Raw genomic sequence first — 27,148 nt, forward strand, 5'->3', positions numbered from 1 at the left:
AGTAAAGAAAGTGGAGAAAGCATTAAAATATGAACTAAGAAGGTGTGAAGTAGAGGTCATGGATAAAATTGCCGAGAATCTGGAAGATGCAGCTAGACGGCTTAATAGTAAAATATTTCACTGGCATGTTAATAAATTGAGAGAAAGTAGCCAATACGGACTTGACCTAGTTAAAGTAAAAGACATATAGGAAAAAGAAAAGGTTTGTGATGCCTTGCATGTGAAGGAAGATTTTTTTTGTGAGGAACAATTAGCGACAGTGCTAAAAGGATTAAAAATAATGAGGCTCCAGGTGCTGATGGTGTGGTAAATGAGTTTCTTAAATATGGTGGCTCTGAGGTTAGAAATAAGTTATAAGTGTGGTAAGCATCGAGGGATTAGTCTGGTCTCTATAGATAGCAAATTACTTAGTAATATGATACTTTTCAGACTGAGAGATGCCGTAGACAAAGTTTTAAGAGAAAGAACCGTGCGGTTTTAGAAAAGGTAGAGGATGTTTCGACCAAATTTTCACTCTAAGGCTAATAATTGAGAAGTGCCTGAGTTTTCAAACATCTTTGGTCCTCAGTTTTATAGATTATGAGCAAGCTTCTGGCTCTGTTGATGGAAGAGCTTTAGTAAAGGTCTTATCCTTGTATTGTAAACTAGACTAATACATTATAGTGATTAGTGCTATGCATGACAATAACACTGCTGCAGTTAAGGTAGGAAATGAGGTTAGCAACTGGTTTGGTATTAAATCAGGAGTTAAGCAGGGTTGTGTTCTATCCCCCTTTATACGGATTATTTTGATGGACTTTGTCTTAAGGAGCACAGGAAAGGCAATGGGAGACCACAGAATCAAATAGGGATGAAAAAGTCTCCTGGATTTAAATTATGCTGATGATTTAAGCATCCTAAATGAAAGTGTGAGCAAAATGAATGAACTTTTAGAGGATTTGCGAGTTCAGGATGCTAGAATAGGTCCGAAAGTTAATGTTAAGAGGACTAAGTCGCAAAGGCTAGGAATAAGTGAAGATGAAAAGGTGACACTGGGCAACGAAAAGATGGATCAGGGGGGCAGCATCACTTACCTTGGTAGCATTAATAGTAAAGACGGTGAGAGCAGTGAAGATGTTAAAAATACTATAACCAAGGCTCAGGGTGTTTTTTCACAGTTAAAAAAAAAGTTTGAAATAATAGGAAGATCAGCCTGCAAGCCAAGATTAGAATATTGGAACCTATAGTGATCAAAGTGGTCAAATATGGCTCTGAAGCATGGGCGCTCCGAGCAGCGGATGAAGGTTTGCTAGATATTTTCCAGAGAAATTGCCTACGGACTGTTCTGTATACCCGACTGACAGACCGTATTTCAAACAGTAGGCTGTACGAAAAATATGGTTCTGCGGATGAAAGATGACAGATTGCCGAAGATTGTCCTTTAAGGCCAACCTTCTAGGGCTAAACGGAAGGCAGGTCGTCCTCTTCTGGGGTGGGAGGATGTCATAAAGGAAGATTTATCGTGAATGAGAACTTCCTGGGAGGGTGCAAAGAGTGAGGCTTCGAATAGACTGGGATGGAGGAGGAGCGTGCGTTCCTGTATTGTCCTCATATATATATATATATATATATATATATATATATATATATATATATATATATATATATATATATATATATATATATATATATATATATATATATATATATATATATATATATATATATATATATATATATATATATATATATATATATATATATATATATATATATATATATATATATATATATATAAAACAGGTTTTCAACCTGTTACGTAATTCCTCATATTCTCATTTGACTATTCCAATATAGTGATCAATTTTTTTGACAATTCTCGTATTTATTTATATTTCTTTCTTCATCGTATTATAAAATTTTAGAAAAATGAGCTGCACGAGCTTTACAGTTACTATTGCCAAAATATCCCTCAATCAGAAGAGCTACGAAGAGCAGCAGGTGAGCAGAACTCGTTTCTCAGGGAATGCCAGCTCAGGCTAGGTCACAAACTACCTCTTGGTGCCTATCTTCTTAAACCTGTGCAGCGAATCACGAAATATCAGCTCTTACTTAGGGTAAGCAAATCTATTTTAAGCTCATTTTTAATTCTTTTAACTTTATTTACTTTAGTTAAGTAGATTTTTTTATTAGTGTCCCTCCCTCCCCCCAAAAATCTCTAATCTGCCTCCTGAGGTTCAAACCAGCATGCATCTTTGATACAACAGAAAAGCAAAGACTTTTACACTAACCTTCAACTCATATTTTGATATGTGTTGGAGATATGTGTTGAAGATATAGATGTGTGTTAAAGTCAAAACATTCATATTATGAGTGTATTAAAGTGAAATGCAATCATATATTTATGAAATGCCCCCCTCCCTTCTTCATATTCCCGCATTTTTATTTTAAATTTATGCCTGTTTCTTGTGTTTTTCATACCATTTGCTAGAAGTATTGATGACGTTTGAACGTCGTTAGTTGCACTGACTACGTCGTTCATAACGATGTAGTTCAGAGTTCTCTTTCCAACTCTCCCTTGGCCCAAGACCTAAACTATATTCGTGTATCTTTCACACCAAAGATTGAGACGTACTTCTCTTGTCAAACTTCTGGTTTCGTCCTTCTCATCTGACTAACGTTAAATGATAATCTATTGTTGCCCTCTATGCATAACGAAGACGTATTAAGAGGAGTGTGAACAAAAAAGGAGGGGGTAAAGAAAAATAAAAGGGACCCTAAAAAAACCAGGCACATATACTGGCGACTTAACTTTTAAACATTCAATCAACAAGAGTCAAATACTTTGAAACTTAACACCTTACGACTCTAGGCACTTCATAGAAAACACATCAAGGGGAAATTGAAAATTCTATTATTGGGTCAACAAATCTACGTAACAATTTATATAAATTTTGTACTATCGGGAAATGTAACTATTACGATTCCAAAAAATGTTTCTTTTTGGACTCGAGTCCAAAAACAACTTATTCAAGTTGTTAAAGTTTCTTCATCCACAAACAAACTTCGAGGCAAAGGACGCTGTATATGGAGTTCAATATATAAGGAGCTGTATAGAGAGCAAATATGGGTTTAATGTTTTTTTGGGGGATATCTAGTGTATTTAAGTAGATTCCGAGATTTTTTTTTTTTTTATATATGCACAATAATGAATATACCTCTTTGGAAAAACGCTCTTTGTCTTTTGTTGGTTCTTTATTTGAGTGGTTCTATTTTTGAGTGGATCTTATTGAAGCTGCTCTGCCATCTCACACAGGCTAAGGCGCAGAATTATCCATATATAATGTCCATAATAATGTCCGTAACGTCCATATATAATCTCCATAATGTCCATATATAATGTCCATAAAAATACTGTAGCACCTAAACTCAAACAAACTTTGGGAAAGAATAAAATAAAACATGCAGAGTGGAGGACTCCCCTTCGTCATGTCTGTCTGAGAATCGTACCTCAGGAAAAGGACATGGAAATCGGCATTGAAATTCGATATGTAAGAAAATAAATTTTCCATCTTAATTTAATGTTGTGGGTGTATCCACATCAGGGCTGTCAAGGAGAATTTAATAATATCCCAAGATTTGCTTACAAAATTGAACAAGGTTTGAAAACATCGTAAACAATAGTATTAGCTCTACTTTCTCAGCATATGTTTTGAAAAATAAATGCTTTCCCCCGTGGGGAAAATCCCAAGAAATGGCAGCCTTGTCTAAGATAGTGCTTGAATGGTTTTGTTTTCATGCTTTTAAAGTTGGAGTTTCGTTAAAAATCCTAGCTCAATAATTTTTACGCAGTATTTGAAATATTTTCTACAGATATAAAGAATTAAAGTCTTCAGGATTAGGATCAGAAGTCTTTGTGTGCTACGAGGTGCTGCACAGCACAGCAAGGCACGAGAAGGGGATTTAGTTGGCCTCTACTCACCTTCTAGCCCTAAGAAAGGCACTAGAACTATCGATTTCCAATCGAGAACAAACGAAGTTTCTATGACCCCTCCTTCTTTGCGATGTGGCTGAAAAAAATAATACCATGAAAGACATATAGCTCTTTATTTAATTAGTGCCGTATTGCTGCCTTTGATATTGCTTAAATGGTTTGCTTTTAATACATGTTGAGCTGAGACTTCATATAAAATATTAGCTAAAAATTTTTTGCAGTATTTGAAGTATTTTTATAGAACTAATGATTGAATGTTTTTCAGGATTTACTCAAGTGCGGTACTGAGCCGAATTCTAACGGGAATCTGCAATCAGCTTTAGACTCCATGCTTGCTGTTTTGAGAACTGTAAATGACAGCATGCACCAAGTTGCCATTTCGGGATATCAGGTAAATAGACACCTTCAAAATGACAAAAGAACTCAAAATTTTGTAAAGAATATCCTCCAATAATATAAAAAAATACAGCATTGTGCAAGACCCACAAAAAAAAATGTTTTGTAATATTGATTAATATTGATAAAAATATTGATTTTGATCTATGGCGGGTTAGGAGGCTTGACCTCCCCACCCCCATAATTTTTGTCCGACTCGTAAAAACGTAACAAAAATGCATCAAAACAAATGTTTGATGCTTTTTCAATGTTTTATCGTAACCCCATTTAATTGGAATCAAGGAATCATTCATTTGTTTTAATTTTTATTTCCAGTTTTTAATTAAAATTTCTCTTATTTGTCACTGAAATGCCTAATAAGTGCTGATAACGTCCTATTCCTTACGTTTTGGATTCACATACTAACCCACAAATGTAGGACTGCCTCTGTGACATACTATGCTGACTTCTCACTATTTTTGCTTTTCTTTCAACAAGCTTCAAAAAAAATTGTCATAAATGTGCTAAGAATTATGACTGAAATTAGTTGCATTTCACACAATGCCAGCGCTATTGGGCATTATCTCTGCATCTTTATTCTTGGACATTTATCTCTGCATCAGTTTCTGTGCAAAATGTCGGCTGAGAATAGAATAAAGTGAATTCAAACAAAATATACATATTTTTCTCAGAATTTAAAAATTTTGTGTGCACATATAAGAAATACCAACCCATTCTTTTTTTTTATTATCAGTTTTATCATGCAGCCCTAGGATACCGAGCTTTGCTTGTGAAGAGAACTATAGACTTTAAAAACGATATTCAGTGTAACCCCTCTCCGGAATAGTACACCCCCCATACTCTGATTTACACAAGAAAAACTGTTGCGTAGTTTTTATAGAATTGTTTTTTTTAACAGAGATACAAAGGGGAAGGTAATATTCAAATTCTGGGAGTCAGTTTCCCCTTTCAATTCGTATCCCTGGCAATTTTCAATTATTTGAGGCTTTTGCCGCAATGATGCCAAGACTTGTTTAGATTTTCTTGATATTCTTTGTCAAACAATGCCCAACAGATAAGTAGATAAATCTAACTTTAACTTTTTCGAATACTGTCAATCTTGAAATACGGTCTCTATTTAAATGTGGCAAATATGTCACTAAATAATGCTAGACAATCAGTGGTAATATTTTGACTTATCCTGTATCTTTACTTAGGCAGCGCTACTGCACTGCCTATGATTTTTGTTTCGGTTTCATGTGGCCCGCTGATATCAATGCTAATTATAAATGAAAATTGGTGAACCCACAAACAAATCAATTTAATAAAAAGTCATAAATAATATTTCAATAAATCATGTATATTAAAAGTTTAGTACAACAAATTAAATCTTACAGAGTAAAAATCCATTCGATATTACGAGCAAATGAACAACTCGATACCTGGGGCTATTGGAATAGAGCTTGGTTCAATTATAAAATTGAACATCCTGTGCTGGTCGTGGGGGTTGGGCAAAATAGAGGGAGGATATGTATTGCAGCATTAGTTGTGCATCTGGCTGAAAAAAGTCGATCGTATACGACATTTACCTTCGCCCACCCGAAAGCTTATTTGCGCTATACAACTATCTTCTACCCGAAAGCTTATTCGCCCACCCGAAAGCTTATATCTTCTGCAGCAGCTCCTTTCTAGCAATTTTAGTAAAAGCCAAGAACCACCACTTATATTTTTGACTCTTTAATGTCTGTTTATTGTTTATAATGTATTGCATAATGTTCTTAAATTCACCAAGTAGCGTGTTTGCTAAATAGTTACATTCCTTCACTACCACTTCAATAGCACCTCCTTCAATAGCACCCACTCTTGCCCCCCCCCCCCCACAATAAAGATACTGCTGCTACGCCTCTGTTTTACCCCCCCCCCTTAATATGCAAATATGTAGTCCAAATTATATTATAAGTCCAATGTATTCTGTCACCCGCCACTTGTTTTCCACAGAGTTTAAGCTAATTGTCTCTTAAAAAAGACATATGAATGCGGTTTGTTCTCGAGTTTGACTTAGCGTAATTCCTTAGTGTTGCCGCTACAAGAGATAAGTACTGTTTTTAATGGAATTTTTTGAGTTGAAAATTTTAATTGTCTAAGTTATCTAATTAACACGTAGCTGTACGTGAGTGGTCAGAAAAATCCATATATATGTATATATATATATATATATATATATATATATATATATATATATATATATATATAACAAAACGAAGCATCTCATTCCTAGGGAAGCCTTGTTGATCTAGGGAGACTTCTGCTTCAAGGCAGTTTCAATGTTTGGACAGAAGGGAAGAGAGATAGACTGAGGGATTTGAGACTTAAGCCTATGCAAAGGCACATTTTCTTATATGAAAAAGCAGTACTAATGTGTAAACGGGTTGGAAAGGATCCAGAAAAAGCAAGTTATCAGTACAAACATTCTCTCAATGTAAGTAACTTTATCACAGTCTTTGATACATTTCCCTTATACTTTTTTACACTAAGGTCTTTTTTCATAGATTTTGTGGTTTATTAATTATTTTCTTTTTGTTTTTCTTTATTACATCGTTGTTTTGCTTATTTATTATTCAGTCCCTTTTATTATTTTTTGTTTTTACTTATTCTTTACCCCGTTTTCTTCATTTTTGTGTTAAAAATAAGACCATGAAGTTGCTTTACGACAGAAGGAAAATTCGAGATTTATTTAAGCTAATGAAATTTACTCCAGATTGAAAAAAAAATTGAATACCCAATTTATAAAAAAGAAAGAAAACTAACAAAAATACTTTAGTGCTATAAAGTTTACTTAAGAATAGCATCTTCATTATTAATTGGATTGCCCAATTAATTATTAATGGGATTGTTCAATTGTTTTTTTAAACTCAAAAATTATAAATTCCAAAAGAAAAATAGTTATTAATATGCCACTGTCTAGTATTCAATAATTGTTTTAAATATAAACCTGAAATTTAAAAAACGCATGGAATAGTTGTTTCTTTTAGAGTTACCTCCTCAAGATTTTTAATTTTTCTAAGAATTTACCTAAGTTAAGCATCATCCTCAGATGATTGAAGATGACTAAACCTTATTCTTTATCAGGCCTAGAATTCGTGGTCATAAAATACTGCCACTGTATTAGCTTTATATTTATAGTCTAGATGATCTAGGACAGTCAATGTTCTAGATAGTCTAGGACAGTCAATTTATATGCGATGGCTTAAAGCCGGACAGCCTTTAGGTAAAATAGATTTTGCCCAATACTCAACAGTTTTTATTGTCATCAAGTAAATTTCATAAGTATTAGCCTGTCAGTAAGAACCTGGAATTCATTCGTCTTTACAGCCCCACGTAAGACGTAATCCCTAGAAGCAGAGCTGGATTTAAGAATGCTTGGCATTTAGCCCAAACACCATCAGCCCCCCCCCCCATTCTTTCAAATGTCCAATATTTTCGGGTTACTATGTGAATTTACCCTATATCATGTTACTATTTGTCAAAACTGCAGCTATGAAGATGCTAAATATATTCAGCAATACCGGTAACACTTTTCAGTCAATAGCTAATTTGAAACTATGGTTTAATACCAGCATGAAAGTGGTTAGTAACAGTTTCCCTGGGGAGTGTAGACTTACAATCGGATCAGTCACTTGTTTTTTGGATAATAACAACAGAACCATAGCGTAAGTATATATACAAACAGCAGCGAAAACTCCTATACTCTCCATTAACGATTTCTGGAACATATCAATCTAGAACTCTCATTATGACTCCACCTCTTCGCGCACGCGCAATGACAAATGTTTAGCGTATTACACATGCTTTTATCTAACTGAATGCCAAAATGAAACTGAAACTATTGCTGTGACGTAATGGGAACTTTCCCGTCAGCGCGCTATGATTCGTGTCATCTTTGGACAACCTTTTTGCTACTGTTCGTATATATATATATATATATATATATATATATATATATATATATATATAAAAACTATTATATATATATATATATATATATATATATATATATATATATATATATATATATATATATATATATATATATATATATATATATATATATATATATATATATATATATATATATATATATATATATATATATATATATATATATATATATATATATATATATATATATATATATATATATATATATATATATATATATATATATATATATATATATATATATATATATATATATATATATATATATATATATATATATATATATATATATATATATATATTTATATATATACTCTGCAATAGAACATAAGTTTTTTTTCTTTTTATGTAAAGCTGAGTGAATATGTCATGACAGCGATTGCATGCAGTCAGTAGGTTTTATTAAAGGGTGATGGGTTTTATACGCAGTTTGGTAAGCATATCTTGTTTTGTCTCAGAGACTGGGTATTCAATTGAAACCTTAAGGGAAAGTACCTCTTTTTTTGTGGGAAGAGGGACTTTCAGGGAAAGTTTAAGGGAAAGTACCTTTTTTTTGTGGGAAGCGGGACTTTTAAAGGGACTTAAAATTTTGTGGGAAGAGGGCAAACTTTTGCTCTTCGGTCCTCACACTTTTTTTCTTCCTGTCATATGACAGCTTCTTTGGCTAGTCTATTATATTTTGTGAAGACATAGGATGGCCAAGGTACACGCTACAGCTTAAAACCTTCTATTAAAACAGAGTTTTCCCCAGATTCAAAGGCTTTAGTTGTCATCTTGAAGCTAATGAGTTACTTGAAATAAATTTAATCAGTGTTAGCAAACATGCAGTAGCATTTTCTAAAAGGCCTCACTCAAACAATTACCAGCGAACAGTCCCCTGGAAGAAGTAATCCCTAGAAGTGGGTCTGCACTTTAAAATATTTGGTGTCTTTTGTAACCATCTTCACTTTGGCCTTAATTTGTTACATTTTCCTAACAATTCGTATCTCCGATTTTTGGAATTTACCAACGATATAACCAACTTTTTTTGATTTTTCGTTTTTTTTCTTAACGAGTTAAGCTCTTATCTTAAGAATTATCTTTTTTAATTTTCCAGATTTACAAACGGTATAACAGACTTTTTATTAGAATTAAAGTTCATGGATCAGTAGTGTAGCTTTCAGGTTTTTTTTGTTTGGTGTGGAGAGGATCTTTTCGCAATAAAAAATTCTATCATTTTCATTTCAGCAGGTGTTTTATGTTTGGTTGTGACTTAACTATCAATTTATTGTTGAGTGTGGGTATCTTAATCTTATTGGACACACAGGTCTGGTTGCATTGTTCCTCTCACTATTAATGACTATGTGCCGATGTATGTGCTGACTAAATGTCAAACAAATGTGAAGTTTTAGTCGTATTGACGTCAAAATAAATGCATTTTTTACGCTTGGACCAATCTTAGGTCTTTTCATAAATTAAAAAAGACGATTCTTGATATTTTGTTTATTGTTTTCTCTGGCTCTTTGGTGAAAAATTTTCCCTGTTTAAATTTGAGCTTACATTTGAAAAAATATTTTTTTTCAAAATGGACTCTAAAAAACGTTATTAGGTATTCGAAAAAATGTTTTTTATGATTTATTTTTCTGTTGTTATTCTCATTTTCAAAGAAAGTTCTTGTAAATATGCAAAATTTGGAATGAAGACTTCTAAATCACAACCAGAAAGAGGATCAAGTAAAAAAGAGCCAGGAAAAGATATGGTAGATGCGTATTTACGTCTTTGAATGTATTTCTACTTCTTTTGAAAAATATTGAAGCATATTCTAGAATGTAACCTACTTTTTTAAACTGGATTTTGGAAGCATTATTTAACGTTTGAAAGAAAAAAAATATCTTTTTCAAAACCTCATTTTTAAATTAACTTTTTTGAGTCCTCGACAATACACATAGATTAAAATTAAATAATTCGATGGTAAAACCCAAAAAATACTTGGTTTGTAAGGTTCAGACAAATGTGTTTGTGCTTATTTCTATACTACGGAGAATGTTTTTAAGCACATTTTAGAATATATTTGCTAGAGTTAAATTCCAAAAAGGCTATTTGGTATATAGAAAATAATTTCTTAGCATTTCTTTGGTTTCAATTCTTATTTTAAACATATCCAATGCCGTATTCCAATGCCTATGCCGTATATGCCGTATATCCGTATATATACCGTATAATGCCGTATATCCAATGCCTTGAAGAAAACATTACAAAAAAAATAATTTGTCGGACAAATACCTATGAAAATTAACTTTACAACTTTGAATATTGAGAATTATTTTATGCATATTTTAGAATAAAACCTACTTATTTATAATGGATTTTTAAAGCATTATTTAATGTTTCAACGAAAAACACTTTGCTTGGAAAAATCTTGGCAGGGTAGTAGGCTAGTAGATTTAAAGCTGGTAGCCCTACCAGTTAAAGGATTCTGCTTTCTTTACCATTTAAATTTCATAATTCTCAAAAGAAAGAATACTGGGAATTTCAGGGTCAAATAGAATCACCAAACGCTAGATAGCGCTTATGATTTCTCAACACTAGCGCCTGCTTCCGCTCTTATTAGTTCCTATTACTCTTTGTGTATATCAATAGATGTATTATTTTACAGATGTCAGAAGTTGGATTAACTGAAAAAGTCCACAGCGGCAGAAGTTCAGATGGCAAAAGATTTGAATTATGGCTTCAAGGTCGACAAGAAGTTTGGCTACTACAAGCCTCAGCTGTTGATGTCAAAGAAACTTGGGTTTGTGAAATCAAACGTGTTCTTTTATCGCAGGTAATTAATTGGAAGCTCTGATTGTTTCAAGATTGTTTAAAATGTGAGTTTCATTTATTTGTTTGTCTGATGTTCTTTTTCTCTCTCTTTCTTGTTGTATTCTTGTTTTTTAACGATTTAAATTTTTTTTTTTCTCTCCTTTTTTTCCCCGTTGATAAAGGCTCCCGGATGTGAAGTTTAAATATTTGGAAGTTTTTAATTAATATTTTTTGTTGTGTTTGGTTTTTAGTACGTTTTGTCCATTACTTGATTATATAAACCGGTTTTTCTCTCCTAAATTTTAAATGGAAAAGCAGTGTGGTCTAAGTATGGTCGATATTAAGCGCCATCTATTTCCTTATAACCGAAGATTGGCAAATGCCTTGTTCAAGGATTCAGTCATTGATTTTTTTTTTTTTTTTTCTTCTTTTTTTTAGTTAGTTAGATCATAAACAAATTAAAGCGGGGGAGCCTTTTAAAAATCAAAATTGATTATTTGTGAAATTATTGTTCATTTTTAAGAATATTTCAATCTATAGACATTTTAAATACGAGTAGATGTAGAAAATGTAACGATAAAATTGAAAATAAAACATAAATGTAGTGGACAAAATGTGAATTGAAGTATAACCAAGGAAATCCATATATTTTAAATTTTCTGAATATTTTGAATTTTGTTATTACAGTCCTTCATTTAGAAGAGAACATAAACAAAACTGTTGCCCCCAATTTTTTGAAGGGAGCGATTTTACGAGGAAATTGCACAAAGAAAAACATTAAAAAAACTGCTATATAATTTCTGCTACATAATAACATATGTTGATTTGAGAAAAAGTGGGTTAAAATGGTAAATTTTTACTGCACTCCTGGATTTAGAACGGAACGGGCACAATTGAGTAGCCAAAATTGGACTGGTTAAAACAAATAGCCTATTGACGTATTTTCGAATGAAAAAGACGAAAGGAATATAACAGCTGGGTTCAAATAAATTAACAACGAAACTGGGTAAAAGACAGGCACTAAAAACTGAGGAAAACAGGATGGATGAAAATAACCTGTTATGTTTTCTGCTCTTTTCTTTTAAGAAAAAAAAATTCGAGAAAAGTACAAAGTGAAAACAAAAATACATCCAATTCCGTAAAAAAAAAAAAAAAAAAAAAAAAAAAACGCTATAAATCCCTACAGTCCCATAGACCACTGGCAACTTTGTTTTCGATGTTTACTAAAACGCCAAGATAAAAAACTTAAAAAATTAATTCAAAGTTTAAATTAATAATTTAATTCAAAGTGATTGCAGGGTATAACGCCTTTGAATCAAGATTCACTAGTTCTTCGATAATTTAAGGCTATTCCCATAGGGCCAAAAAAAAATAACGACTTCTTCAAATGAAATGGGAGGAGGTCATAAAAAAGGATTTAAAAGAAGTTTTAACGTTAAAGGAGAATGTGAAAAATAAATTTTTGGACACGGGTTAGGGTTGGAGGAGGATACTGTGCAGCTATGATGGCCTTAAGGGGTTTGTTGCTTGGACAAGATAGATGGCAGTAATTTTTGTGATCTTGATATGTTATTCCGTTATGTTAATTTACTTTCTTTACTTTTCACCTGTCTTATTTTTAATAAACTATTCACTGTCCAAAAACTGTTCACTCTCTCACTGTTATTATCCTCATCTTTCAGTTTCAAAGATTAAAATGTCAAACTGGACGAAATCCACCTGGGAGATATGTAGCAAATACTAGTAGACACAGCACTCCAATTATGTCTCCTAACACCATCTCACCAACAGCAACACACAGGTATCTCTATATATCTCTTTTAACTTAATTTTTGTAACAAATCAATTTATTAGGAACCAGAAACGCAATAGGAAAAGTCGTTAGGGCTAAATGTTTTTATTATAGAATAGTTTATGCCACAGCTGAATAGGCCATAGCTGAAAGTGTTTTTGTTATAAACGTGCCCCATTTTTATAACAGTTTTCAAAAATGAATTACTGAGCTTCTAAGAGCCTCTGTGCACTGGGAGCATTTACAGTAGCTCTAAATAGACCAACAACTATCTGACATAACTTTGTGTTCTAAATATAAAGATGAAACCACCCTCCTCAGGTAAAACCTGCAGCTTTTAAATTGTTTTTCTTAATAAACTTTCAAGTAAAATATTTTTACGGAAGTTATTACGGAAAATACTACCCAAGATGGCTTAACACCTTTTTCAGGTCAAATTTTGTAAATTGTAATATACTACTACTACTACTAACAACTCACCGCAGCACCAAACCGCCTGAGGCCAACACAGCTACGCACGATCCTCCTCCATCCCAATCTATTCAAAGCCTCCCTCTTTACAACTTCCCAGGAAGTTCCTATTTTCCTTATATCTTTCTTTATGACATCCTCACAACCCAGACGGGGACGACCTGCTTTCCGTTTAGCCCTAGATGGTTGGCCGAAAAGAACAACCTTCGGCAATCTGTCATCCTTCATCCACACAACTTGCCCTAACCACCTCAAACTTTCTTTCATTATAGCCCTAGAGAGCGGTATTGAGCCACATTTTTCGTACAGCTTACTGTTTGAAATACGGTCAGTCAGCCGGGTACCCAGAACAATCCGTAGGCAATTTCTCTGGAAAACATCTAGCAAATTTTCCTCCGTTTTTTGGAGAGCCCATGCTTCAGAACCATATTTGACAACTCTCATCACTGTGACTTCCAATATTCTAATATTGGTTTGCACTTATCTTCCTTTTCTTCCAGACTCTTTTTTAACTGTGAAAAAAACACCCTGAGCCTTTGCTAATCTATTTTTAACATCTTGACTGCTCCCACTATCTTTACTAATAATACTACCTAGATAAATGAAGCAGCTCACCTGATTAATCTTTTAATTACCCATCGTGACCTTTTCATCTTCACTTACTCCTAGCCTTAATGACTTAGTCTTCCTAACATTAATTTTCAAGCAAATTCTAGCACCCTGAACTCGCAAAACTTCTAGAACTTCATTCATTTTGCTCACACTTTCATCTAGGATGCTTAAATCATCCGCATAATCCAAGTCCAGGAGACTTTTTCCTCCCCATTTGATTCTGTGGTCTCCCATTGCCTTTCCTGTGCTCCTTAAAACAAAGTCCATCAAAATAATCCATATAAAGGGGATAGAACACAACCCTGCTTAACTCCTGATTTAATACAAAACCAGCTGCTAATCTCATTGCCTACTTTAACCGCAACAGTGTTATTCTCGTACATAGCACTAATCACTTTAATGTATTTGTCTGGTATACCATACAAGGATAAAACCTTTACTAAGGCTCTTCTATCAACAGAATCGAACGCTTGCTCGTAATCTACAAAACTGAGGACCAAAGGTGTTTGAAAACTCAGGCACTTCTCAATTATTAGCCTAAGAGTGAAAATTTGGTCGGCACATCCTCTACCTTTTCTAAAACCGCACTGTTCTTCCCTTAAAACTTTGTCTACAGCATCTCTCAGTCTAAAAAATATCACATTACTAAGGAATCTACTACCTACAGAGACTAGACTAATGCCTTGATTATTACCACACTCACTTTTATCACCTTTCTTATAAATTGGCTTAATTAAGGTTTTCCTAAAATCGTTAGGTACTTCCCCTTTTTCAAAAATCATATTCATAATCTTCAATAACTTATTTCTGACCTCAGAGCCACCATATTTAAGAAACTCATATTATTATTAAAATCTTTCTTTATTTTTCAACTGACATTTTGAATCAGTTTTCAAAGGGGTAATAGAGAAGCCCAGTAACGAAAAGCGTTGCCCTTTAAATCTTCCACTAGAAACTAGTAATATTATCACGGTAGCATTAAAAAAGGAATTTATTGGAGCATTGCAGCTCAGACTATGTAAATAACGACATAAAAACTTTAAACGAACAGGAATCCCATATATAAAGTGCTGTACTAAAAGCATGCCTGAGTGTAAGAAATGTTAGCTCAAAAATATTTGAGCTAAGACTGTATTGTTTGATGCCAATCAAGGGCGTATCCGGGATTTTCGTTTGAGGGTGAGGTATTTTTTCGAGAGAACTTACAGAAAAAAAAAATTTAAATCACGTCAAAAATTTGTTTATATACATTTTTGTTACGTTTTTACGATCCAGACAAAAACCTTGTGGGGAGGGGATTCTAACCTTAAGCCCCCCCCCCTGGATACGGCCTTGATGCAAATTTACATCAATGAGCCCTTCCATCATTGAAATATTATGAGAAATACTTTCTGTTCCATTTGTATCACCCTTGTTCTAGATCAGTCGTGGGCCAAAATTCTGGGGTGTTTGGTGTTCTTGGGATGCTACTTCCTTTAGTATGATCTCTTTTGTCACATAAAAACGGTACTAGACCTTTAAGTGCTCTTGAAATGAACCCTATTATAGATGGCCTCATGCATGACTATTTTTCTCTGGCAAACTTGTTTATATCGCATAATTTAGGGATTAACCACAGCCTAAAAATGATTTCTTTCTCATGCTTTATGGTTACTATATCCTTTTCTAATAAAAAACTTAGTTCTTTCTATGGAACCAGAGACATAGAGGCCATCCAAAAAGAGCCACCCATCATCCCTTCTATTTACAGCTGGCCAGACATCTTCCCACTGAGGCCTGGCTATTGTGTGGCCGTGCTTCAGGTCCAACTGTTTCATGTGACAAAGCGTATATTTGGACTTGCTTCAAGTTAAACGCATAACTTAGTTCAAATACGTTGCTTTATGAGTTAAAAATAAAATACTTTCACTTTTAGAAATATTTTGAGCTATTATTAGTTGTCATGCTTGCAATTGCTTATTTTTTATTAAAAGACATACAAATGAACTCACAAACACTCAGATAGAATATTTTTAAGTGGACTCAAAAACATACACATGGAATATCTGCAATATACCACTGTTTAAACTTATCTTATATTTCCTATTTTTGTCAAATATCAATAAGGGGTGGCTCGTCAAACTTATTACTTAAGTCTAAAATATATGGTATGTAAGTATTATACTGTGTAGATAATTAAGTGTTCTATTAGAATGATCTTTATTCGAACAACAAGGGCTATTCAGATTGCTCACACGAAAAAAAAGCTTTTACTCATGTTAAAATCAGGTGTTGGAGTTAATTTCTTGTTATAGACGTTGCTACTCCTAACCAGAGTCGTTAGTAGCCAAAATATCTGCGGGGGGGGGGAAGAGATTTTACCGACTGACTGGTCATTTTTAGCGACTGTTTTTGTCAAAAATTTGCATAATGTCTGTTTTGAATAAAATACGTAAAATCACTGCACGAGGGGGTAAAACCGATAAATTTTCCAACCAAGATTCAGATTTCGGTACATATCATGTACCGAAATCGGTACATTATCATGTACCGAATATTTTAATACTGATTACTAAACAAAATGGAAAATTGTAGCACCATCTTTAAAATCAAGGCAGGAGTTGGTAAAACTGCTGCGTTTACTGACTAAATTCGAAATTTTTGTAGATGACATGTCAGTATTTTCGTGATCTTTACTAAACCGAACAAAGAATTTTAGCAGCGTCGAAAAAATCATGACGTGAAGCGCCACGATTTTACCGACTTCTTGTTTTACCATGTGACCGAAAACATTGGGGGGTGGAAGTCTCCCTCCCCCCAAAAATGACGGCCCTGCTCCTAACGGATATTCAAAAGAGACACATATATCTGCGTCATATATCTACATAACAATATATCTGTCCAACTTAAAATTTATTTACCTTGTTTATATTCAAAATACTTAATAATCTTCTGAATATTTTTAACTTCTTGCTCTAGATATTACTGCAGTTAACTGTGACACTTTGACTGAGACATTTAGCTATCTCTCTTTCATTCTGTTTTAAGTTGTGATAAGTGTGTTTCACCTCCTGGACAAGCTCTGCTTTTTGGGTGGTTTATTTATTAGGTTTCATGATATACGTATATGAAGAAATTCACATTTTTGAAGCCGTTTAAATTCTATATTAAGTTTTATTATATAAGTGCTTGGGATTTATGCTTGCAGCCAATGAGAACTGAACCGAACACATTAACATGTTGGGGTCAGTGGTCACATTAACATGTTGGGGTCACCCCCAACATTAACATGTTGGGGGTGGGGTCACATGGGGTCAGGATTTGCTCCTTTCTATCAGCCATATGTTCTAGTGCACTATTATACATTAAGAATAAGCTTAAAGCAGGCTATATTAAAATTGTCCCAAATCGTGGCCGACATTCTCGTAAGGCCTTGGCTAGACTTTATTCAACTTATTTTGACCATTTCATTCTTTTTCAGTCAGGTCTGCGCTCATTTTTTTATGCTTGTAACATACAGGTAATTAGGGCATTGTATTTCTGTTATTGTAAATTCCTTTTATATCTGCCTCTTTGGTATATGAACTGAAAGGTCATTCAGTCACGAATTTCACCGGAGAGGATGAAAATTATGCAACTACTTTTCTTATGATTTCTGACGCACCAAGATGATACAGTATTTTTCTCAGAACTTTTACATCTCTCGTTGTGTCTGATTTTGAATGTTTCTGTCCGAAGACGAAATGACACTGCTTATGTATTCAAATACTATATCTACAAAGATCAGTGAGAAACAAAGACTACCAAATACGTTCTTACCTCATTTGAATACATTCTTATATCATTTTACGTTCTTATCTAGAAGTGTGAAATCTTACGAGACAGTTTCTGGTTTCCTCCGGTTCCTGGCTTCCTGGCTTTCTGGCATAACGGAAACTTGTATTTGGTGCAGCTGAAGCAGCTTTCCATGACGCGTGGGACATTTTTTTTATCTGTTTTGAAGTTTATTCTTTACAGGCCAATGCGGCAAAGAGTCACCTGTTACGGCAGTGCATGGTCTTCGGCTCAGTAACAGAGGGGCTATTGATTACCTCTTCCTCGTAGTTGGTCTAGGAGACCGAGCGTGACCTCCCTCGTCACAAGGGTGTTGCCTCTTTGCTCATAATCAGAGACCCGGCCACCTCTAGACAGAAAGTCAGGGAATCCATAAAGTTCTTGGACTTTTGGGCCTTTTTAAATTCGGTGTATTCAAGCCAGCTATTCACTACCACCAAGTTGATTATATGGAAGACAAGCCATAGTGTCTTCTTCCTGGACCGAATGACCACTCGATGATACGAAACCGTTTGGTCGAGTTTATCGACTCCACCCATAGACCGGTTATACAGTGTAATAGCCTCCGTTTGCATTACCGGTACTTGTGCCTAGTTGTTTTTGCACTATTTCTCCACTTCTTTCACTTCTCCACTTCCTATCATATTTGAGGCGATAATGACTGATCTGCTGTCCATCTACTTCACCAGACACAAGTAGCCACTTACAAAGTCTTGGCAAGATCCTCTGCCTCTTTTCTTGAGGGCTGTACCAGAGTCGAACTTGGCACTATTTACCCTGTTTCCTCTTATGGTACCTATGCCATAAGACTCCTTCTTTTCCAGTTCTTATTGCAGAGGTATGCTTGTAAAGAAGTTATCAAAAAAAGTTTTGTAATCGGAAAATGGTGCACACGACTTGTCAAGGCTAGGACTATACCTGGGCCTAATCTAAACTCATTCTATTCGTCAGTAAGGATACTCTTATTCCCCTGATTGACATCAAAGGTCAGGATTACACCGTTGCTTTTGCAGAACATGAAGATGTTTACACACAATGGAATCGATAGGCCACGTACATACTGCCTTATGTCTAAGGCTCCGGTGTAAGGAACCATTTGCTCATCAACTGAAATTTATTGATAACGTTAGATACTTTCAGTTTTCTTCAGGACTTGGTCAATGAGGGGTCGCACTTCCCACAACCAATCTGGGTTCTGAGGATACGTGGCATTTTTGTCGACCAAGGGAAAGAAGTTCCGAATTCGTCACAGTCTGTTGAAATTTAAGGCGTCAGCTATAAGCGCCCACCAAAAATAACATGACCCAAAACTGCCAATATCGGTTAAAAAGTGGAGCGCAAGTCATACTGTCCTCAGACAAGGACATCAGACTTGGGAAAAATCAGTGAACTCTGTTTGTAGATTTTATTGCTAAAAATAAGTGTCGACAAATAGCTCTGGATGTAAAGAACAAAAAATGAGTTGTTTATATAATTATTCTCATAGAACTGTAGTAGAACTTGAATAATCATACCTGGTACGTCTATTTCCTGGCACACAATTGGAGTTAAAATTGAAAAAAACCACAACAAATTGAAATTTGACGTAATTTTGATGAAAAATGTACCACTTATGTTTTGAACATCAGTGAGTATAAAGTTCAAATCTACAAAGTCGCACCATCTAATGGGTTTTTGAGAAAGGGGCATAAAGAGTGTGTACTCACGTGAGGGCACAGTGACTGAAAGGGTTAAATTGAGAATTTCTAGTGGAAAGATAGCTACATGTGCTCCACTCGGACGAAACACATATTTTGAAAATTAAGAACAGGAAGATTTATAAGTACCTTTTAATGAATCAAGTCGTACCATTTGCCATTAGGGTTAGAAGTTGTGAGGGGCTACTATGGAGAGACCATTGGAGTCTCTGTAGTTTATGGATTTTAAAAAAGTAGTAAGCTTGTAAAATAATTTCAGTAGTTTGGTTGTTAAAGGTGATCTAGGTTTACCAAACTACACTCTTTTCCACAAGGAATCTTTGGATTCCCTCTAGCTTTACCTCAGTACCTTTGATGGGGAGTATATTTTCTGCCATACGGGTGACGTGTTCCAAATAGTTGGCGTGTGACATATGTTGCTAAGGACTGGTGTGATATAGAGCGAATTGTCAAGTTGGGATTTGGTGTCTATTTAAGTTAGTATTTAAATACTTCGAAGAAATTATATTCTAAAATGCAAGGATCCTCTTTTCATGCAGTTGGTTTAGCATCAACGAGGGAGGAAAGGATATTATACAGGAGAATCCTCATCTTCAGTTTCAAAGTCTGTGTTTTCTATCGCCAAATAATCTTTAATCAATTAAAAGCTTCACATGCTTGTTTGATCAAAGACTGTACCGCCATCTTAGTGGATACTGTTTGTAGGACTGTACTTCCAAAGTATTTAACCTCTACGGCTCTACTACTTACTCCATCCCTGGGCTAATGCCCAGTGGTGAGTCACTAGTTTCTTAGCATTTTGTTTTCTGAGTTGATCCTCCATTCCAAAAGACTTGCTTTCTCTCGAATTAAGTTTAACAAATAACGCTGTTGTAATCCTGATGAAAAAAAGGAAAATAAACAACATTCTTACACTCTAGAAGAACTCCAATAGAATTTAGTAGATCATTGATAAAAATCAAAACGAGATTAGAGCCCCATGCAGAGCCTTGGGTTATACCACAGTTAACACATGTCTTGACTGGCTTAAACATTTTGTTTTTGCTCTAATAATACTCTGAGCTACAATAATAATCTTAATCTAATCTTAATCTTAATATCTTAATTTTTAAGCTTAATCTAATCTTAATCTTAATCTAATTTTTCTAGGACAGTCAGAAGCACTGCTTCATGGGAATACTGCAACAGTTCATCTTCAAGTGGGCTTGGAAGCGAACGAAGTTCAGTAAGTTGTAGTATTCAGTCAGGTGATCGAACTTCCAGAGATACCCCAAGTATACAAACCTACTCGAATGAAGAAGAAGAGGGTTGGAGTACGGATTTTTCACTAAGTGATGATGAAGATGATAATACGCCTAAATGCAAAGATGTGAGTTACTTTTTTTTCAAATTCATTAACAATTTATTGCCACTGAAATTTTACTTGCACCAAATTAAAATTAATGATGTTTAATTTACTATGTATATTGCGCTAACATAATAAAACAACACATAAATAACCTATGATAACGTATATATTAGATTATAAAGTAACGACAAAGAAAAAGTAAAATGTGAAATGGGTGCAAATTTTACCAAAGGCAGTCAACAATTATGTATCGCTGTTCATAATTATGTAACAATTATGAAACCCATGGTGTTTCAGTTTCATATCCAGAAAATCTAGAATATAAAAAAGAAATATTCATTTATATGATAAACAAAATACAGAAAAAGAAGACTAAAATTAAAATACAAAATAAAAAATCAAAACAAGATTAAGAATTTTTAAAACCTCTGCCAGTGGAACATAAAACAGGGAATGTATCTTTGACCAATAAGTATAAATACTAAAATATTTCACGAGAATTTTATCAAGTTCAAGACCCACTTGTGACATGGTTAGATCGACTGGAATGCACAATTTACCAGTAGTTTAATTTATGTTAATCAGTTTACTTAATACTAACTTCTAATTGTTAGTTTACAGGAGCTAGTGGGCTTACTACCACCTATGGCAGGTTTCTATAGTGTAATTAATTAAAAAAACTTTTTCCACAAAATAAGTTTTTCAAAGAAAAGTAAAGAACTCCATTAAACAAAAAATGAGCAAAGATAAAATCAAATAATTTACCAAGCGCGAAACTACCATAAATCAGCATCGATAAATAAAGGAAACCCAAAACGAACAGAAATTACAATAAATAACCGAGTCAAACTCAAAACGAGCAGAAATTAACATAAGTTGGGCTCAAAATTCCTGATGCCTTCCCAAGGCTAGAACATAACTTGCACGTTACTGAAAAAAATATAAATGTTTTTACTTTTATAACTTTAATAAATCAAATAATATTAGCATTTTGATTACTAAATATCAGTATATGTATATTAAACTGACAATGCACATTCATTTGTATTTTTTTCAGTAAGGTGCAAATTATGTTCTGGCCTTGGGAAGGCATAGGGGTTTTGAGCCCAACTTATCCTTGCTGAGTTCAGTTTCAGTTATTCAGTTATCCTTGCTCAGCTTATAAGGATAATTACTAACAATAAAAGAAACCTACGAACATGATAATAACATAAACTACTTTAATTTTCTAGCCAATCAGTGCTCGAAGATATCTTGCGCTTGCTGACTATGCGCCTCTTGGTCCAGCCGAAGTTAAAATGCAAGAAGGGGAGTTGGTAGAACTGTTACGAATAGGGTCTGCTGGTTGGTGGTATGTTCGAGTCCCTGGTGAGTGAATTGATTATCATTTTGAAAAAATTGCAAAGTATTTAAACCTTTATTTTGTGGGAAAAAATATTAGCATTTAGTGAAAATGTTTTTTTAAGTAATTTTGTATTTTAGTAAAATTGCTTCTTAGAATATATTGGGCCCTAGTTAAGACTAAACACAAAAACATACAAATAGAGATATGGTGAGGTGGTAAAGTTAGTGATACGCTTGAGTCTCTAGTATGTGGATTGATTGATTTCATGAAAATAGCCAAATCACTGATTTTTTTTTGGGGGGGGGGATGTGGGGTAAATTTATCTAGTAAAAATCTATATTTTAACCATTTTTCAGTTTAGCAAGAATGTTTCTTGGACAATATCTTGGCCCAAAAAGAGAATAAACATATAAACATGGAAATGTTGTTGTTACTCTGGAGCGGTAAGGGTAGTGGTACTCTTGAGTTTCAGGTATCTGAATTGTTTGATTTCTTCAAAAATCACCAAATCACTGGATTTCTCTTTTTTTTGGGGGGGGGAGGTAGATTCATCTACTGAAAACCCATATTTTTATCATTCCCGAAGTTAGTAAAATTGTTTCTTGGACAGTATCGTGGCCAAAAAAGATAATAAACACAACACATGGAAATGGTGTTATTACTGTGGAGTAGTAACAGTAGTAGTACCCTTGAGTCACTAGTATGTTAATTTATTGATTTCTTGAAAAATCACCATATACCTGTTTTTTTTGGGGTGGGAAACTTATCTAGTAAAAACCTTTCTTTTAATCTTTTCTCAATTTATTTAAATTGATCCTTTGAAGGGGGACAGAGGCCCCCCATTATGTGGATTATTGACTATCCGGGTATAGACCCCTCTTGCCCCCCTCCCTCCAAAATAAAACTGCTGGAGATTCACCCCTGGGTTCAAGCTCCCATCTGCAAAAATATTGAATTTTTTTCCAGAAGAGAGACCAAGGATGCGTGTTTATTGGTTGTTCTTTTTTTCCCAGGGGTGATCGTAGTGAATCAATGGTCATAGAAAGTCTGGAGGTGGCTCATTTAAACAGAGAATAAAGTTCTAGTACCCTTTTAATTGACCAAAAATATGTCACAACCCATTTTTCCCCAATGTCGCCCAATCAAAATTTTGAGATAACCCTTTTGTTCACCATAGTTGAAAGATTTTGTAACATCACAAGAAAGGGATGTGGTTCATGGTTCAGATCGATAGTTCAGGAAAACGTTAAACATGAAAACAGGTAAATGGTAATATGGCACTGTGGTGAAGGTTGTTGTACGTTTATTTGTCTGGTATGTGCTTTGACTGATTTCTTGAAAAATTGGCTCAAAAATGAATTACTTTAACACCTAATTAAAGTTGTTAAATAAAAGGTGTTGTTTTAACACCTAATTAAAGGGGTTAAGTCGTATATATGGGTAAATGAGACCAATCCAGTAAACAACTATAAACTCAACATTTGGTTTGAAATTTGAAGACAAGGGAGGCTTTGTCACCTTCATTGGAAATTTGTTTTACATTTGGGGTGGATTAAAGACGAAAATTTACATCAAGAACTTTGAATGAACTTTGTCAATAAACTCTCTCTGAAAATTCTAGGGAATAATCAGGAGGTTCATTATTTTGTGAATGACCCGAAAAGTTATTTATTTTGTTGTATATAAATGTACTCGTTTCAATTTTATTATTTTACTATTTCTACTGAAGATGGTCGATGCATATGTGATCGAAATATCTGGACTTTTGCACCAGTTTTTTCACTGTCTGAATAAATAGATTTATCCCCATTTGAAAGTTTAACTGTCCTTTTTTGGCCTACCATTGTTTGGGGAAAGTTAAAGCGTCAGGTCTTCTTGCAGGAGCCCATAATAACCGCTGCGTTCTGCGTTTGATATATTCTTCCCTCTTTTTTAAGTCACTAATAATTTTATATAGATCAGCCAAATAAGCAAATAATTATTTTCAGGACAAAGCAGTCAAATTAGTGAAGGATGGGTGCCTTCGTCTTACTTAGAAGTTCAATCAACTGCTAGAAGAAGCCCCAGTAGCAGTACCGGAACGCCATCTCTCCTAAGCCAAGAAAGCGGCATTGAAAAAGACTCAAAAGATAAGCAGGTCTTCATTGAACCAAGTATGGTGTAGATTTACATCAATACTTCAAAAATGTTGCTATTTTTTATGTAATTTCTAGTCTGAACGATTATTTATTGATTTTATTTGCCTTTGAAGCAGAGTTGTCACATTCAGAACTCAGGTTTTATTGAGCCAAGATTATATAGCTAAATACTCTTATACCCGGCCATTTCGAACCAAAAAATATCGATAAAATACGGCTGCACAGGTGTGCTGCACAAATTTTGGTATGCCGCACAGCCATGCATGCAGGAGTAGGTTTTGTGGGTCTAACACTAGGGGGATGTGGCTTCGGAAAAGTGCCAGAAACAGACTTTTTGTACGAAAAATAAATAGAATGATCCGAATAATCTGAATTTTGGAAATTTTCTGATCGGAAAATCCGATTGGATTTTTCAGGTTTTTCGATCAATTCCCCCCAAAACTGATAGAGGGACCTTAGCAGAAGATCAAAGAAGATTTGGAGATAAACTTGTTAGAACTGATCAATTTTTTTTTAACAAATGTAGACAAGTGGTAAATAGGAGACATTACCAAATATTAGTATTGTTCTTCATTGCTATTGTCACTTCAAAACGATGAAGCATAAAAAATTCAGACTCCAAATATCTTAAAACTGATCGTAACTCTATTGCTGTTTCACTACTCCATTCGTTTTTATTTTGCAGTTTATCCTTGCTCCGTAGCCCTTAAAAAGACCAATTAGCCCTTCCTATATCCCATTACTCACATGGCTCACAAATTAAATCAACTTTGTTGGTTATCTCCCAAAGTATCTTTTTTGGAAACTCGGGTCTGTGTATGGCACTATTTGAACTGGGACCTAAGAATATAGAACAATAATAGTAAACGAATAAATGTTTTTTTAGGAAATACAATTTTAATTTAAATTGTCAGGCCAACATAACCTATTACTATACCCTAGGATTACTGCATTACTTTTCCGTGAAGCACTAGATTTTTTAGAGTTAATTTTTTGCCAGTTTCAAATCTTGTTCACGGCAATAATTTTTAATTGTTTTTCAGTATTGCCTTGCCATAATTCCTTTGTTCATACAGTTTAAAGAAAAACTATTAGCTTTGCAATTATCCTTTATGTGTCTTCCACCACATATGTTTAAATTTACTGTTAAACAATAAAAATTTCAAGAAAATTCGACCAATAATTTACAATATTATACCCTGCTAATAGACACGTACATGAGGGGGGGGGGGGTGAAATCTTGTTTTCAATAACTTCCGTAATCGTTGCTGTCTCGCCTAAAGGTTCTGTTTGAGGTAATTCTCATTTCAAATTTTTACGATAAATGTTAAAACTGTTTGCTAAGTTTTTCTTAGGGGGGAGAGGGGTTATAATTAAGGCAATGTATATGAGAAGGAACAAAGATTGTTTGGACATGTGCATAACTTTTGATCCTTCCTTTATAAACAGCCTAGCAAACGAGTTTTGAAAATTATTTTGGAAGTGAGAAAACTTTAGGGATATCATTTAGGCGTGACAGCGATGGCATGGCTCAGTCAGTTTTCAAACCCTCCCCCCTACCCCTTTCTTAGAATATTTTATATGCATATGACCATCATCATAAGGGTATTGCATTGTGTGACCTCTGAGTTTCAAGCCTTTAAACTATTTCGGCTTTTAAAGTTGTACCTGTATGTGACTAATTTATATATTTGCTAGTCTTTTTTTTTGCGAACTCATGTTTATATCGATTAGATCCTAAATAAAATATTAACAAAACTAGTGTTTAATTTTTATTCGGCCTTCGCCCAGATTAACTTATTATAATCAGGGATTACAATAATCGTTGTTAGCCTATTTTCGGAATTCAAAAAGATGAAAAAAAAATTTCTGGCCAAAAGAAGGCAATGTCACAACCAACGTTTTGCAACCATTTTTTTGCGAATAATTAGTATGTGAATGGCAAATGCTGATTAACGCATAAGAGCAAAGGGAAACCTTGATCAATTTTTGGGCTGAAAACAGGCCCTATATGCTTTTCTCTATGGTACCACGGGTATTCAGTTCTGATTTATCCCTCGTGTCTTTTTACCAAGCAAAAAGTCAAAAGCCTAAACCCTGACAGAGGAAGGTAAATTGTTTCAATGAGAAACAGCCAGGCAACATTCCTTTGTGGCTTGCTGTTGAAATATAAGTAAAATATTGGAATTCCTGCTAGAGTCTTTTTCAGAAAAAGAGATTCGTTGGAATACCAACTAAAAAGATCTTAAACAATAGATGTTTGCTACTGTATTAATTCCAAGCTTATATTTATATTTTTTGCCGACTGGAGAAAAAAGCTGATCCAAAACAGGAGTAAGTAAAATATTTGTGCCGGCGAATATATTTTTCTTACCAAAGGTAAAGTCATAAACCAAAACTCTGGCAGAGGGTTGTAAATTTTTTATAGCAAATACATCCAAGCAATGTTGCCTAGTGAATATCTACTGGTATGTAACAGGCAGCAAAAATCCGAACAGGAAATTTCTTGATACAAACTTTGATTCTAAAATGGAGTGAACCAGATATTCGTTCCGGCGATATATATAAATATATATATATATATATATATATATATATATATATATATATATATATATATATATATATATATATATATATATATATATATATATGGTGGTAAGAATGGTGGCGGAATTCTGTTCTTTATCCGTAATGATTTATATCCAAGTGAAATCCCAATTCCGTGTCTTAATCCCTTTGATGAAGATATGTGGGTGTGTGTTCGACCTAAAGTCTTGCCGTGTCCTTTCAATTTAATTGTC

At 34.1% G+C, this 27,148-nt stretch overlaps 1 protein-coding gene across 1 annotated transcript in view; it reads left to right on the top strand.

Moving 5' to 3' along the window:
• The window catches only part of LOC148941146 (guanine nucleotide exchange factor DBS-like), a 269,621-nt gene extending 243,525 nt beyond the window's left edge, over positions 1-26,096 (top strand). Inside the window, exons 17-24 of the mRNA XM_089103905.1 lie at positions 1,905-2,096; positions 4,239-4,364; positions 6,627-6,827; positions 10,983-11,150; positions 12,811-12,929; positions 20,663-20,882; positions 22,094-22,229; positions 24,195-26,096. Of these exons, the coding sequence (XP_088960031.1) occupies positions 1,905-2,096; positions 4,239-4,364; positions 6,627-6,827; positions 10,983-11,150; positions 12,811-12,929; positions 20,663-20,882; positions 22,094-22,229; positions 24,195-24,370 (1,338 nt within the window). The 3' untranslated portion in view covers positions 24,371-26,096. The remainder of the gene's footprint in view (positions 1-1,904; positions 2,097-4,238; positions 4,365-6,626; positions 6,828-10,982; positions 11,151-12,810; positions 12,930-20,662; positions 20,883-22,093; positions 22,230-24,194) is intronic.
• Positions 26,097-27,148: the final 1,052 nt, after the last annotated feature.

This window comes from Artemia sp. Qi Xiang Cuo, chromosome 18 (assembly GCF_049724085.1).
Source record: "Artemia sp. Qi Xiang Cuo chromosome 18, ASM4972408v1, whole genome shotgun sequence".
NCBI classification, from domain to species: Eukaryota; Metazoa; Arthropoda; class Branchiopoda; order Anostraca; family Artemiidae; genus Artemia; species Artemia sp. Qi Xiang Cuo.